We start from the raw sequence: 15,941 nt of genomic DNA, 5'->3' as shown, positions 1-15,941 counted from the left end.
ATCTTAACTGTCCAGATCTTAAATGGACAGAACCATTAGTACTGACAAATGCACAAACCTGAATAACCGTCCCTCTGTCAAGAGGTAGAACATCTCCATCAACCTAGAAAGTTCCCAGGGTCCCTTCCCAGTCAGTCCACCTCACCAGAAGCAACCACAATTGTATTCCAACTTCCATCAGTACTGATCAGTTCTGCCTCACCTATGGAACATTTGGTAGATGCTTTTTTTTTTTTTTTTAAAGATTTTATTTGACAGAGAGAGACACAGTGAGAAAGGGAACACAAGCAGGGGGAGTGGGAGAGGGAGAAGCAGGCTTCCCACTGAGCAGGGAGCCCAATGTGGGGCTCGATCCCAGGACCCTGGTATCATGACCTGAGCTGAAGGCAGATGCTTAATGACTGAGCCACCCAGGCGCCCCAATCGGTAGATGCTTTTTGGACAAGGTTTCTTTCACTCAGTATGATTCTGAGTTTCACCTCTGCTGCTGTGTGTATGAATACTTCAGTCCCTTCTACTGATGAACAGCATCTCATTGTGAAGAATATACTAGTTTAGTCTCCTGTTGACAGGCACCTGGGCTGTTCCCAGGTTCTGGCTGTTACTATTTGGCAATGAACACTCTTGTCCGAGGCTTTTAGGGTGGATATTTTCATTTTCCTTGGGTAGATACCTGGGGATGGAATTGCTGGATCATACGTCAGATGTAGATTAACTTTTAAAGAAACTGCCAAAGAGTTTTCTTAAAGGGTAGCATAATTTGACACTCCCACCAGCACTGTGTGAGAGATCTAGTTTTCGACACCTTTGCCAGCTTGTGGGACTGTCCACGTTCTTCATTTTAGCCAATTTAGTGGATACGTAGTAATTTCTCATTTTAGTTTAGATCTGCATTTCCCTGATGACTAAAGATACTGAGCACGTTTTCATGTGCTTATTGGCCACATATGTATCTTTTTTGTGAAGTGCCAATTCAAGTCTTTTATTCATTTTTAAAAAATGGTTTTCTCTTTCTACTTTGAGATATAATTCATAATATAAAATCTACCATTTTAAAGTGTACATATCCCATGACTTTTAGTATATGATGTCTACAACAATCATAACTATCTAGTTCTAGAACATTTTCTTTTTAATTTTAAATTTTTAAAAATTGAGGTAAAAGTCCCCATAACATAAAATTAACCATTTTCCTATGTACCATTCAGTGGCGTTCAGCATATTCACAATGTTGTACAACTATCAGCTTTCTCTTGCTTCCAAGTTTCCCTTATTACAGAGTTGTGGGCGTATTTACTACACTGGACAGAAATTCTCTGATCATAAGTTCTTAATTTTGGTGATTTTTTTCCTTTACGTTAGTGCATTGTTTTCTAAGAAATCTTTGCTTGCCCCAAGATCTTGAGGATACCCTTCTTGTTTTCTTCTAGGAGCTTTATAGTTTTAGCTTTTACCTCAGGCCTAAGATACACCTTGAATTAATTTTTATATATAGTGAGGTAGAAGCCAAGGAGTTCTGGTTTCGTTTTTTCGATTTGGAAATCCGATTGTACCAGTGCCATTTGTTGAAAGAACTTCCTTTTCCTGTTAAGTGTTTCATCTTTATTGAAAATCATTTAACCACATAAATTTGGGTATATTTCTGGCCCCTCTCTTCTGTCCCATCACTCTGTGTGACTATTTCATCCACCTCACTTACTGATTATTCTACCTTTATGGTAAAACTCGAAGGCAGACAGAGTAAGTTCTCCAACTTTATTCTTTTTCAGGATTGTTTTGGCTATTCTAGATCTTGCACATTTTCATATAAATTTTAGAATATAAAAATAATTCCAAAAATGAACTATATATATCCTAGCTCTAAATATATATACTAGTTCTATATTAACATAAAAACAAAATATAATTCTTTTTTGCAAAAAATGGATTATAGGGGTGCCTGGGTGGCTCAGTGGGTTAAGCCTCTGCCTTCGGCTCAGGTCATGATCCCAAGGTCCTGGGATCGAGCCCCGCATCGGGCTCTCTGCTCCGCGGAGAGCCTGCTTCCTCCTCTCTCTCTCTGCCTGCCTCTCTGCCTACTTGCGATCTGTCAAATAAATACATAAAATCTTAAAAAAAAAAAAAAGGATTATACAGAATATAAATCCATTTGATATCACTCAGATTACTAACTGAGGAAAATCATAAACACTCTCTCCTAAAGTCTAGGCTTGTATCACTTAGAAAAATAGATTTAGACAAAAAGCTAATAAAATCTGCATATCCTCCACAGGCTCAAACTGATAAGACAGTACGTAGAGTATATTTCACATAGCGAGTAATACTTGCAATTTGCTAAACTAAGTGCTGAATCTGACCCTATAAGCTAACACCAATCCCTGCCTTTAAGGAGTTTACAATCCAACAAATAAAAATAGAAATTACAAGGTTAGACTCTTCTATGATTTTGCAATTCAGACACTGACTGATTAGCAAGCTCATCATGCTAAATGACCTCAGATCAGCAGCATCAACAGTGTCTGGGAGCTTGCTGGAAAAACAGGTACCCACAGACCTGATGAATCACAACTTTCATTTTAACAAGAACCTTAGCTAGTCTGCATGCATGATAAAGTTTAAGAGGCAAAGGATTAGAGATCCCTAAAAGAAATCTTTAAATTTAACAAGGTAAAAATCTTCCTCTGTATTAATTCTCCCAAGTGACATCAGGGCTTGTAAAATTTAAGGAAAGGTAGGATCAGAATTTTGTCTTTGGGCAACAATGTCTTGACAAGGCTCTGATCTGGAAATTTCCTCTTGTATGATGTGTGCATGTGCGCGTGCGCATGCGCAGTGGGCAGTTTCACATGGGAGAAAATTAGCAATGAGAGGGAACGGGTGTTGCTGTGACAGTTCTGAGTGAGGCCCGCAAGTACCCTTCTCCTACCACTGATGCCTCCCAGCCACAGCGGCTTCTCTGCTGCTCCTTGCAGACTCCTGCTCCTGCTGTGCTCTTGCTGCCCCTGCCCAGAGCACGTTCACCCTGATGTCTGCACAGCGGGCTCTCTTGCTTCCTTCAGGTTGTCACCTGGCAGGAAGACCTCCCCAACCACCTCTGAACAGCACCCCATCCTAGCCTTCCTTACTCCCCACTCCCCTCCTTTGCTTACTTATCTTGCCTCACTTTTCTCCATAGTACCTGTCTCTCTTTGTTCACTTATTATCTGTCTCCCACATTAAAATGAAAACCCAATGAGCACAGGAATTTGTTTTTCTTTACTGTAGCATCCCACTACTAGAACAGCAGTGGCACACAGTGGCCACATAATAAATACTTAGAGACTGCATGAATGAATCACATATCCCATCAGATGCAAAAGCTAATTTACATGAAAGTTAACGGGCCTGCGGGCCAAATCTGACCCATACCCTGTGTCAGTATGGCCCTCAAGCTAAAGATGGCTTTTACATCTTTAAAAGTGTTCTTTAAAAGTGAAAATAAAACAAAACAGAGGGAAGCCTGGGTGGCTTAATTGACTGTCTGCCTTCAGCTCAGGTCATGATCCCAGAGTCCTGGGATCGAGCCCCATGTCGGACTCCCTGCTCATCTAGAAGCCTGTTTCTCCCTTTCCCCCTGCTTGTGTTCCCTCTCTCGCCGTCTCTCTGTCAAATAAATAAAATCTTAAAAAAAAAAAAAAACAGAGAAGAATATGCAGAGAGATCATTTGACTGACGACCTAAAATATTCATTATCTGGTCCTTTACAGAAGCAGTTTGTATACCTGTGTTATAGGTGAAATGTCTACAGAATAAAAACTTTCCAAGATATAAAGTGTGGCCAGCCATCAGAGTTAACAAATCTGGAAAACCGGACTCACTGTATTTGGTCTTTGTAAGCACAGAGCAGTTCTCAGAACACTTGTCCAGAACCATCCTCGGGCCAAAGAGATTCGGACAGCACTCCAGTTTGATGCAGGTTTGCCTGCAGAACTCGGTCACGCGATCTGCTGTCTTCACTACCTCAACAGTAGCCCGGTAACTCTTTCCTTTGTATCTGCCATGGAAGATGCCAGAGACCAAGTTTACTGGCCTAGTGATTACCCAGAGAAAATCAAGTGCATTCACAGGCCTGAAAAATGTCTTCGCTTCTCAGAATAGTACATATCCTTTATAGTTTGAGGATTCTAAAAATGAGTTTATGCATACTGCACTTAAATCAAATTTATCACCTAAGCTATAACAGATAAATGTTGAGGTTTTTATATTAGCAGATGAGGGTCTTGCTTTCTGGTTCCTCAGTTTAAGGTTTCTAAAAAGGAACTTCTACACTAACTACTAAAAGAAAAGGGACTGGAATGAAGGATTTCCTTTACCCTTGGGCAGTGATCCTCAGAGTGTGGACATGGGCCAGGTTAACCTGCCCACGGTCACGCTGACAGGGTCAGAAAACAAGAGTACACATTTATAGCCTTTCACAGTAATTTGCAAAGGTGAGTTCATGGCTCTTAAATCTAAAAACAAATTATTCTTGCATTTTATGTCTTGTAATTTTCGTATTTCTTATAACTCATTCTTACCATATTTTGTAACAGTACTGGCCCACAACAGGATGGAAACCTACAAAACGAAACAAATCTGGTCCCTCACCCCCAAGAGCTGAAGAACTGCCCAAGAGGACAGAACTACTCTAACACGATGCATGGAGGATCAGGCTCCGTGGCCTGTCAGACGGGTAAGAATAAAGGGCAGAGGAGGCTACTCACTTGGCTTTTAGGACCTCCCCACATCCATGCCACACGGAGTCCTTGTCCAGCTGCAGCTCCCGAAGGACGCGACTGGGTTTGTAGGCTGCATTGATAAGTAAAGTGAGGACCTGCGCTCCATTTTTAAAGCAGAAATATGGGTTGGGAAGGAGAAAAGCAGACCATTAGAATCCTGTTACCCCCCCAGAATATCATTTAGGAGATTAAATCTAATATTTGTTAACAAGTACTAACAAAATAATAATATTCAAGATACAACTGCTGACCAAAGTGGTAGCTAAGACAATAATCAGACCCTCTTGGACATTCAAAACATCACAGGACGAAATAGGCAGCATGAAATAAAAACGACTCTGGCATATGCTTCTGAATCCTTTGCAAGTCCTGGCAGATACAGCAGCTCGGCCTCCCAGACCCGCCCTGCCCTGCCACGCACCGAAAGCGCCAGCAGTCCTTACAGCTGGTGTGCACGGCGTGTGGCAGTCTGGTGGGCAGCTGGGCAAGCCCGGCCGGTGCGCAGCTTTCTCATGGCCCCCGTGAGCGCCACGCGGCCTCCGGCTCCTCGACTACGCTCCTGCTCATCCTCGCACCACACTCAGGTGGCCTCTGACAAAAGCCCTTTCTCCACCAGCAGAGGTGGGCATGCTACGTGCAGAGCCGCCTACATGAATGCTCCCTCAGGAGCAAAAGGAAGGACGTGTCTGGTTCACTGAACAATACAGGAGGGAAGGGAATCCTTTCTGATAAGACCTAGCACTGTCACACGAAGGCATGCACATCTTTGTACCGATGAGTCTAGGAGACTGCTGTGAGTTCGTCTGCCCCGGGCGAGAAGCTTACCTCTCTGAGGACCAGAACACAGTTCCCAGGCCCTACACACTGAGGCAGCTCAGCGATTCTTCCTTTGTTAAGATATGGCCCTGAGAAGCAACGGTGGTTGAAATATATCTTTGGACAGCAGTATTTTCCATTAATCATAACTGGGAAACGAAGAGAAACAAATATTCAGAATAGTCATTTTCCACTCCGTGTTCCCAAAGTGAATTACTGGGGGGTGGGGGTGGCAAGCACAGCCACCATTATATAAAGTTATACATCACATATTTTGAAGTTTAACACGTTGCCTGAGAGTGCCCTTGAAACACCTAAGACTTACCACAACTCTATTACAGAGCTCATCACGCTGCCCAAATCAAACAACAGCCTGAATTACATGGAGATTGACTTCAGGGTTAACACGACTCTGTTTCAGAGTCCCATACTTTTATCAATAAGGGAAGTAAAGGATTGACTTTAAGAACCCAAGATGATGGGGAGCCTCGGGTGGCTCAGTCGGCTGAGCATTGGGCTCATGATTTTGGCTCAGGTCCTGATTTCAGGGTCGCTCTGCACTCAGTGCAGTGTCTGCTTGAGATTCCCTCTGCCCCTCCCCCAGCTACCCACGCGCTTTCTCTCTCAAACAAATAAAATCTTTAAAAAGAAAACACTCTTAAAAAATGAATTAAAAAAAAAGAAGGAACCCATGATGATTCTTTAAAAAAAAATAAAAAGAAAGAAAGAACAAGCACGTGTGCTCGTATGCAAACGGGGAGGGGCAGAGAAAGAGGGAGAGAGAGAATCTTAGGCAGACACCCTGCTCAGCGCAGAGCCCCATATGGGCTTTCATAACCCATGATCTCATGACCCTGAGATCGTGATCTGAGCCAAAATCAAGAGTCATGCGCTTGGGACACCTGGGTGGCTCAGTTGTTAAGTGTCTGCCTTCAGCTCGGGTCAGGATTCCAGGGTCCTGGGATCAAGCCCCGCTTCAGGCTCCCTGCTCAGCAGGGAGCCTGCTTCTCCCTCTCTCCTGGCTTGTGTTCCCTCTCTATCTCTCTATCTCTCTGTCAAATAAATAAATAAAATCTTAAAAAAAAAAAAAGGAGTCACATGCTTACCTGACTGTGTGCCCAGGCTTCCCATGAGAACCCATGATGATTCAATGATTCTTGATGCTCAACTATTCAATAATCTATTCTGGAATGTTTCTAGGCAGTGGTGATGAATCATTTCCAGAACTACAGTTTCTCCCCTTAAAACCACCAAACTAGCACGTCAGCAGTGTACTATGAGGTAGACACCCTCCCACATCTGGGACTCCTCCAAAGGCTGAAAGTAAGCCACAAACACATCTCTAAGAACTTTAAGCACCAGGGGGTGTTACGGGGGCATACAGACCCCTCTCTTCAACTCTTTCTGTGTGAATGCTATACTTCAACATGTTTTTTCATTCCCTCATCGTAGTTGGCAATTCCACTAATAAATATATGAAATTCATAGTCACGAAAGCAGAAAGAAGCCCTGCTGCCGGACACTGTTTTGGGAAAGAAAACGTGTGCACTGCCCACTGCCAATGGGATCCTGAAGCACGGAATGTCCACTCGGGAACGAAGAACGCAGTCTCAGCACAGAGGTCAGCATGTCTGTGCCCGCTTCTCCATCTCAACTCCGCCACCCAGACCCCACTCTTCAGGATGAAGGCCCGTGTGCTCCCCACTGCTGCCAGTATGGGCGGCTTATAGGTCTCAGCTGTACGTTATCCTGGAATTAGCCTTGCCCGACCCTCTCACAGGAGAGAGACACCTTGCCCAAGGTTGCACCCTCTGTGAGCAGACGGAAGCTGCAGCCCACTTCTAATAACTGCCCAGAGAGGGGAAAAAGGTACGGCCACTGTGCCTCAACTAGGGATGACTCTGAGCGGCCACACCAGCTAAAAGGCTTCCTTGTGGGCTGGAAGGAACTTCTGTTACAAACAGCACTGCAACTCGACTTCTCCCTCTGCCCAATTCCTGCCCCTCCCCCCCCCCCCCCCCCCCCCCCCCCGCTGAAGCTGTTCCCCAAAAGCGCACCCCAGTGACACTCCTGCATGTAAATAGCAGCCGCAGACGGTTTCCAAGGTAACCAGAACTGTGACAAAACACAAACCGAAAAGAACATGGCTGAGGTCACTTGGGAAACATTAGTGTCTTACTTCTACAGTTCTAGTAGGCATTAGAATAGCCAGTAATACATCAAAATTAAAGAGTTGCCTTGTGTTTTTAATTTACCGTACCCTTTGATACCAAGTCAAAACCACAACGAGCTATCACCTCACACCTGTTAGGATGGCTATTATCAAAAAGACAGGAATTAGTGAGTGTTGACGAAGAGGTGGAGAAAAGAACGCTGGTACCCCGTGGGAATGCAAACAGGTGCAGCCACTCTGAACAGTACGGGGGTCCCTCAAAAAGTCAAAAAGAGAACTACCTTGTGATCCAGTAATTCCACTTCACAGGAAATTTATCTGAAGGAAACAAAAATACTAACTGGAAAGGGTATCTGCCGCCCACCCCCACCATGTTCACTGCAGCATTATTTACAGTAGTCAAGATATGGAAACAACCCGAGTGTCCACGGACAGACAGATGGATAAAGAATGGAATGTTATTCAGCCATCTAAAAAAAAGAAATCCTGTCATTTGTGACACCATGAATGGACCCTGAGTTCACTCATTAAGTGGAATAAATCAGACTGAGAAAGACAAATATCATATGATCTCACTCATTTGTGGGATTTAAACAACAAAAACAACAAGACCCCAACTCACAGATACAGAGAACAGGCTGGTGGTCGCCGGAGGCAGGGGTAGGAAGTGGGCGAAATACATGAAGATGGTTCAAAAGATACAAACCTCCAGTTCTAAGTAAGTCTTGGGAATGTACTGTGCAGCAGTGAGTATAGCAGTAATATTACTGTGCTGTACATCTGAACATTGCTAAGAGAACAGATCTTCTCATCACAAAAAAAACGTAATTATGTGGTTGTAGATGTTAACCAGACTTACTGTGGTGACCATTTTGCAATAGATACAAATATCAAATCACTATGTTATACATCTGAAACTAATATGTTTTGCGTCAACTATATCTCAATAAAAAATGGGTAATTTTAAAAAAAGATATTTACTAGTAATGTTATTCTGCTGGGTATTCAAAAGATAACGTTATGGTCAAGTAAGAGTTATCCTGGCAATGTAAGAAGGATTCAACCTTAGGAAAAAAAATCTATCACTGAGATTCACCACATTAATAATCTTAGAAAAATCATGTGATCATCCAATGCTAAGGAAAAATTCTTCAGTCAAAGTGAACATGGGTTTATGACTAAAGTTCCTAGAAAACTAGAAACAGAAGGGAACTTCTTTAGCAGTTACATGCCAATCACCTGTTGAACAGAGGAAGTTTAAATACCTTCCTTTTAATATCATGAATAAAACAGTGATGTCACTGTCATCATGCCTTTTAAATACAGGGATAAGTTCTATAGGGACATACAAGTAAATGACAGTAAACCAGTATAGCCAGCTGGTTACTACGATGAAGGTTGTCACCTTTTTGAAAAGGCCCTGATCCTCCACCCATGAGTGACACAATGAGAAGGCAGTGTGTGGAAAAGAAGAAAGTGTGAGTTTTGAACTTGAGAAAGAGCTGAGTTACTTTTTTGACCCATCTACTCATAAAGCTGTGTGGCCTCTCAGAGCTTTGATTTCTTTTCTGTTCTAGGAATTTACTAAATGCCGTCCAAATGTGTAACCTGTGCTACAGTGCACATCCAGACACTGAGCACGCAACCAGCAAAGGTGGAGCCAAGAGCGGTCCCAGGGAGAGACCCCCTGACAAGGGCTCTGGCCTCCACAAGGATTCTTAATTCATTTGTCAGGCATTGCCTCTGGGACAATGTTTTTCCAGGGCTTCATTTTTTTAAATTGTGAAATATGTAACATAATATGTACATCACAGAAAGTGTTTAAAGAACAATAAACATCCACCTGTCAACCATCCAGCTTAAGAAGGTACACTGCCTGGAAAGCTCCTGGCTCTTCATCTAAACTAGGGATGAGAATACTGACCCCTCCAGAGCCCTTGGCACCCAACAAGTGATCAGGAGAGAATAGTTAATAATTATAAACGGGCAGAAATATCAGCCTAAAGATAATTATTAAACATAAGAGATCCCTCTGTGAAGCTACGTCCTATAAATCAAAGGTACTGTTTAAGATACAGTCCATTAAAAAACCCAGAAGGTTCTTTTTTCCACAAGACTGCATGCACTTATTTATACCTGAGTCTGTGGAGTTCAGCTCCTGATTCTTCAGACCCTCGTGGACAGTCCTGGAGGATGGTATTCTGGGTCAAGATAACACAACAAAACAGTAAGACAATCCTTAAGGTCAGTGAAGTGTGACGGTTAGTTTCCTTCAAATCTAAGAAAGCAAATGTGGCAGATTGCAAACTGTATAACAGAAGGTGCTTCCCTGATCACACTTTTATATTTTTAACAATGGTTTTTAAAACTATGTACATGGTTTAATGAGCCAACAGACAGTCTGTAGACAGTGCTGTATTACTTCATATTCAAATCAACTTTCTCTCACTCATGTGAGCAACAAATTATAGAATTCCTTCTGGAATTCTCAAACCGTAAGTAAATTTTTCATCGTTCTCAATAGTCTAAGAACAAAAACATTTCTTATAAGGGCCTGTTTTCTTCTATCAGTTTTAAAATCAAAGACAAATTAGGTTTTAAAAATCAGAAACTTATTCTATATGTAGCAATCAATGAAAAAGGCTAACTTGTCTTTTTTAGAATACTTCCTGAATAAAACCATGGATCTGTCTCAACAACTAAGTCAAGGAGAACTCCAAGGCCCGATGTTGACATTGCTATCTCACCTCTCCACCTGGACTTCTCCACCTCGCTCCACTTCTGCTGTCAGTCTACTACTCACACGGCCACAGAAGCAGCCATAAGTTACACAGAATTTGCTACCGACTGAATCCATTCACTGAAGCCCCACTCCGACTGCATCTGGAGACTGAGCTCTTGCGAGGCAAATAAAGGCGTGGCTCTGATCTAGGGGGGCTGGCTCTCCCTGCCAGCTGGCCCTACCATGTAAGGACGAGAGAAGCTGGCAGTCAGCAGGAAGAAAGCCCGGCCAGGAACCCAATCGGGCTGGCACTCTGACTTCGGACTTCCCAGCCTGCAGAACTGGGAGAAAATAAATTTCTGTTGTTTCAGCCACCGAGTCAGTAGTATTTTGTTATGGCAGCTTGTGCAAAATAACACAGACTTGAAAACCCAGTGTTCAGAAACACACATTACATGTATTTTTAAGACATCACTGATTAAGTGCTTCTCAAAGCTGTGTCAGAAGGTACGCCATCGAGGGCGTCCTGACAGAGCACAAAGGTTCCCCTGAGCACACCTTCTCTTTTACAGACACTATCTTTCACCCCAACTTTTCTTTCATGATGAGAAATCATATCATATCCTAATTTCTAATTTTTGCTCTTCCTTAACAAATAACAGTACAGAGATTCTATTTCCTCTCTTATGCAAATGCTTTCAGGCTCTAAAAGCCAAAGAAAACTCAACTGGTGGGAACATCTTGAGAAGGCATTTTACCCCTTTGTATATAAGGCCATTTCAGAAAATACATATGCTGTAAGGAAAAGTATGTAACCTAGCAAAAGCTGAATTAAAGAATTATGCTTCCACCCAAGAAAATAACATATGAGATACATTCTCTGAAATAGCGATTTCTTTTTCTAGATATTCTAACTTTCAAATGTCAACTGTTCAAACATACTAGTATATTACTTACTGTTTTTCTGGTTGAACCACTGCAATTTTCCTCTGTTTGTGTACTGCAAGAAGAAAACAAAACTATAAATGTCAAGAAAAATAAACAAAGGAAAAGTTACATATATATTAAGCTAACATTAACATATACAAAGCCCAGCCATGTGTGTATTTAACTAGTAAGTACTATGAATTAAGTGCTGATATAGCTGAATATCCAGACTGAGGCACATTTTCTGGGTAGGAGGAGTCTTTACACAAAGGCCAAGGCTCTTAAATCCATCGACTCCTATGAATACTTTCACACAGGAAAAGATATTCAAAAGAAAATTTCACATTAATGAAATTAATACAAAAACACAAAAATTAACTAAACAGATCAAAGACTTAAGCATAGGGACACCTGGGTGGTTCAGCTGGTTAAGTGGCTGACTCTTGGTTTCAGCTCAGGTGATGATCTCAGGGTCAGGAGATAGAGCCCTATGTTGCACTCTGTCCTGGGTGTTAAGCCTGCTTGAAATTCTATCTATCTCCCTCTGTCCCACCCCTAAAAAAAAAAAAAAAAAAAAAAAAAAAGAGCTTAACAAAAGACCTAAAGGGGTGCCTGGATGGCTCAGTTGGTTAAGCATCTGTCTTCAGCTCAGGTCATGATCCCAGAGTCCTGGGATCAAGCCTCATATCAGACTCCCTGCTCAGAGGGGACCTGCTTTTCCCTCTCCCTCTAACCCTCCCCACTCTCCCTCTGTCAAATAAATAGAATCTTCAAAAAATTGTTTTAAATAAACAGAAATTTTTTTAAAAGGCCTAAACATAAAGGCTAAAACTATAAAACTCTCAGAAGATACCTTAAGGGAAAATCTTCATGACATCAGATTTGGCAACGATTTCTTAGATATGACACCGAAAGCAGAGGCAACAAAAGAAAAAACAAATTGGACTACATCAAGTTCTAAAACTTCTGTGCATCAGACAACTCTATCAAGAGAGAGAAAAGGCACCCCACAGAACGGGAAAAAATACTTGCAAATCACATATCTGATAAGGAAGGCATTATTATCTAGAATACATAACAAAATCCTACAACTCAGCAACAACAACAAAAAAAAACCCAGTTAAAAAAATGGGCAAAAGACCTGAAGAGACATTTCTTAAAAGAAGATACACCAATACCCAGTAAGCATATGAAAAGGTGCTCAACAGAGCTAAGGACTAGGAAAACGCAAACCAGGACCACAGTAAGACACCACCCTGTAGTGGTGTCTTATTATATTATATTATTATAATTATATAATTATATAATTATAAAAAAACAAACAAAAAACCACCCAACAAACAATAGCAACAAATCCAAAAACCAAGTAAGCAAACAAGAAACTCAGAAAGACGGGGCGCCTGGGTGGCTTAGTGGGTTAAGCCTCTGCCTTCGGCTCAGGTCATGATCCTGGGGTCCTGGGACTGAGCCCCGCATGGGGCTCTCTGCTCAGCAGGGAGCCTGCTTCTCCCTCTCTCTGCCTGCCTCTCTGCCAATTTGTGATCTCTGTCAAATAAATAAAATCTTTGGGAAAAAAAAAAAGAAACTCAGAAAGTAACAAGTGCAGGAGGATGTGAAGAAAGCGGAGTCCTCATCCCATGGACACGTGCAGAACAGTCTAACGGTTCCTCCAAGTGTTAAACAGAGAGTTACACTCGAGAGATGGAAACACATGTCCACATAGAAACCTGCACACAGATGTTACAGCAGCATTCTTCATAACCAGTAAGGAATGGAGACAACCCAAATGTCCCTCGACTGAGACACGGATAAAGAAAATGGGGCCTAACACTACAGTGCAATGGCACTAAAAATACACAGGAGTGAAGTGCCGACACACACACCACACGGATGCACTCTGGAGACGTGATGCAGAGTAAAGCCCGTCACACGTGAGCACCTGCTGCATGATCCCATAGGCAAACACACATAGTAGGAGAAAGAAGAGAAGTAGGTGACTGGGGCTGGGGACAGGAGGTAAAGAGGCAACTGCCAAGGGGTACAGGGCTTCTTTTTAGACAATGCAAATGTTTTCAAATGTTCTGTGGTGATAGTTGCACTCCATGATATATTAAACTCCATATATATTAAACAACTCCATGAATATATTAAAAACCACTGAATTCTATGATCAAATTTTTTGTTATATAAATTATATTTCAATAAAGCCATTTTTAAAAGGGAGAGTGGGGTGGGATGACACTTTTAAGGTAGGTTACAGAAACACTCTGGCTTCCACCTCTCTCAACCTCTCTTCCTCTCTTCCTGGCTAGCTCAGATGGAAGTCAACTGCCATGTTGTGGGTTCCCCTATGAAAAGGCCCACATGGCAGAAACTGAGGGAAGCCTTCCAGCAACAGCCAGCAAGGAACTGAGGCCCTCAGGCCCAGAGCCATGAGGGAATGCAACTCGCTACATGGCAGCAGACCCTCTCCACTGTGGGCCTTGAGATGGCTGCAGTCACTGGCTGACACCCTGAGTACAGACAGGCTCATGAGGGGCTTGGGTCCAGAGCACCCAGATTCCTGCCTTGCAGAAACTGTTAAGATAATCCATGCTTGTCGCCATAAGAGATTTCCTATGAGGAAGAGACAGCCAGAGCACCGCTTTGTTTCTCTCAACTGTCCAGATGCATCCTAATGGTGGCAGCCACACAACATTATTTACGGATCAGCCCCTGGGCCAGACATAGACAGCTACCTCGTGCTCGGCGAGGGGCGCTGAGGGGATGGCCATTGGTTTCACACCAGCCCAAAGGAAATATATCCATGGATTCCACACTCACAATACATTCCGGTATGGGCTTCTTAGAACCTGTTTAGATTAAAACAAAGTTTTAGATCATTAAACAGCCTTCTTCATAAAGTACTTCCTAGACAATATTCTACTGTTGCAGTAATGCAGACACAAAATCTCCTGAGCAAGTTCTTTTTACACAGAAGTCATGCTTTTACATATGTGACAAACATTAAGCAAGAAAAGTAAATATCCCCTATGCATACCGGTACAAATATGAAAATGGGGGCGCCTGGGTGGCTCAGTCAGTTAAGCAACCAACTCCTGGTTTCAGCTCAGGTCACGAACTCAGGGTCCTGGGATCAAGCCCCGCGTCAGGCTCTGTGCTCGGCAGGGAGTCTGCTTGAGATTCTCTCTCTCCCTCTCCTGTCCCTCTGCCCTTCCGCCTCCCTCATGTTGTTTCTCTTTCTCTCTCTCTCAAGTAAATTAATAAATAAATTTTTAAGAAAGGAAAAGAAAATGGGTAGTGGGCATAGAGCGTGACCCTTAGTTACAGAACAGCAAATAAGCAAGTGGAACTACCAGCAGTATCACTCAGATGGTTGACAAATATAATCAATTCCATGAAACAACTGCAAAACGAAAGGCAACAGTGACAGTTCTACTCGATGAGAACATTAGTTCTGGTCCTTGGGAACAAACCAGTGAGGTCAACTCAGCAAGTGACGTTGCTCAGCAGGGGTTGTGCAATAGTCTGGATTCAATCCAGTCGCCGACATCTGCATTAGATGCCTGTTCTACAAACTGGAAAGAGTAGGTACTAAGTCTGTTTGGTAGGACGTAAGGAAGAAACTCAAGCTGTCTTCAGTAACTGCAGTGCTGAGTGCTCACATAAGGCTTTTCATCCACAAACCCATCCAATCGCTGAACATTACTTTTAATATATCTTCTATTTTACATACTTTTTGTTTCTACTGGGTAGGGGCAAACAAAATATCATCTCTTAAGTGAGCTACATGTTAATGCTGATGCTCATATATTCTGGTTACATCAAAACATACGCCACCTTCAAGAAAACAGGAGACTCTACAGTGAAGGCTTTTTACTTACATTCATTTCCTAAAGTTTGAAAGTCAAGGATAGGAAGAGAAGTTTTTAGCAAAGAATCTTGCACTGCAAATTACGAGTGTCTGAGCAAGACCCCTACTTAGCCAACTGCTGCAGCCTAACAGCCACATCACAGCGGTGAGCAGGCAGGGTAGAGAAGAGCAGCCGCAGGAGGGCTTCTCAGGGGTATGGCTTACCCTCCAGCTGGAGCCACAGGTAGGAGCCTCTCACTGCAGTAATGGTGGCAACGCACACTTCTTCGGGGAGAAGAGGGTTCACTGCCTCAAGCTTCATATTCTCCTTAAATTCATGCTCAGAAATGGACTGGAAAATAGATGATCAAATCCAAACACATACTCAATACTAACTCACGTGCTCATCTCAGAGACCTGGCATAAGTTACATTTAACCCTACAGTAGCACTTCAAAGCTATACATTTGTTTTGCTTTGTTTTGTTTCTTTTTTTTTTTTTTTAAAGATTTTATTTATTTATTTGACAGAGAGAGATCACAAGTAGATGGAGAGGCAGGCAGAGAGAGAGAGAGAGGGAAGCAGGCTCCCTGCTGAGCAGAGAGCCCGACGCGGGACTCGATCCCAGGACCCTGAGATCATGACCCGAGCCGAAGTCAGCGGCCCAACCCACTGAGCCACCCAGGCGCCCTGT

The 15,941-nt window shown here is 42.8% G+C and overlaps 1 protein-coding gene across 5 annotated transcripts in view; it reads right to left on the bottom strand.

Annotated features, from left to right (window-relative positions):
• Positions 1–15,941, bottom strand: part of SFMBT1 (Scm like with four mbt domains 1) — a 122,498-nt gene that overhangs the window by 8,833 nt on the left and 97,724 nt on the right. For 3 of the 5 annotated variants that reach the window (XR_007120976.1, XM_047691969.1, XM_047691947.1), the window contains 7 exons: positions 15,474–15,600; positions 14,134–14,247; positions 11,426–11,468; positions 9,883–9,953; positions 5,583–5,722; positions 4,743–4,852; positions 3,858–4,033 (listed from right to left, as the gene is read on the bottom strand). Coding sequence is in view for 4 of the 5 variants with exons in the window: in XM_047691969.1 (XP_047547925.1) it covers positions 3,858–4,033; positions 4,743–4,852; positions 5,583–5,722; positions 9,883–9,953; positions 11,426–11,468; positions 14,134–14,247; positions 15,474–15,600 (781 nt within the window). In the remaining variant the exon portion in view is untranslated. The remainder of the gene's footprint in view (positions 1–3,857; positions 4,034–4,742; positions 4,853–5,582; positions 5,723–9,882; positions 9,954–11,425; positions 11,469–14,133; positions 14,248–15,473; positions 15,601–15,941) is intronic. The other 2 variants (XM_047691940.1, XM_047691961.1) reach the window with 1 other exon arrangement.

The sequence above is a fragment of the Lutra lutra genome, chromosome 1 (assembly GCF_902655055.1).
Source record: "Lutra lutra chromosome 1, mLutLut1.2, whole genome shotgun sequence".
NCBI lineage: Eukaryota > Metazoa > Chordata > Mammalia > Carnivora > Mustelidae > Lutra > Lutra lutra.
This window is presented reverse-complemented; position numbering and strand designations above follow the sequence as displayed.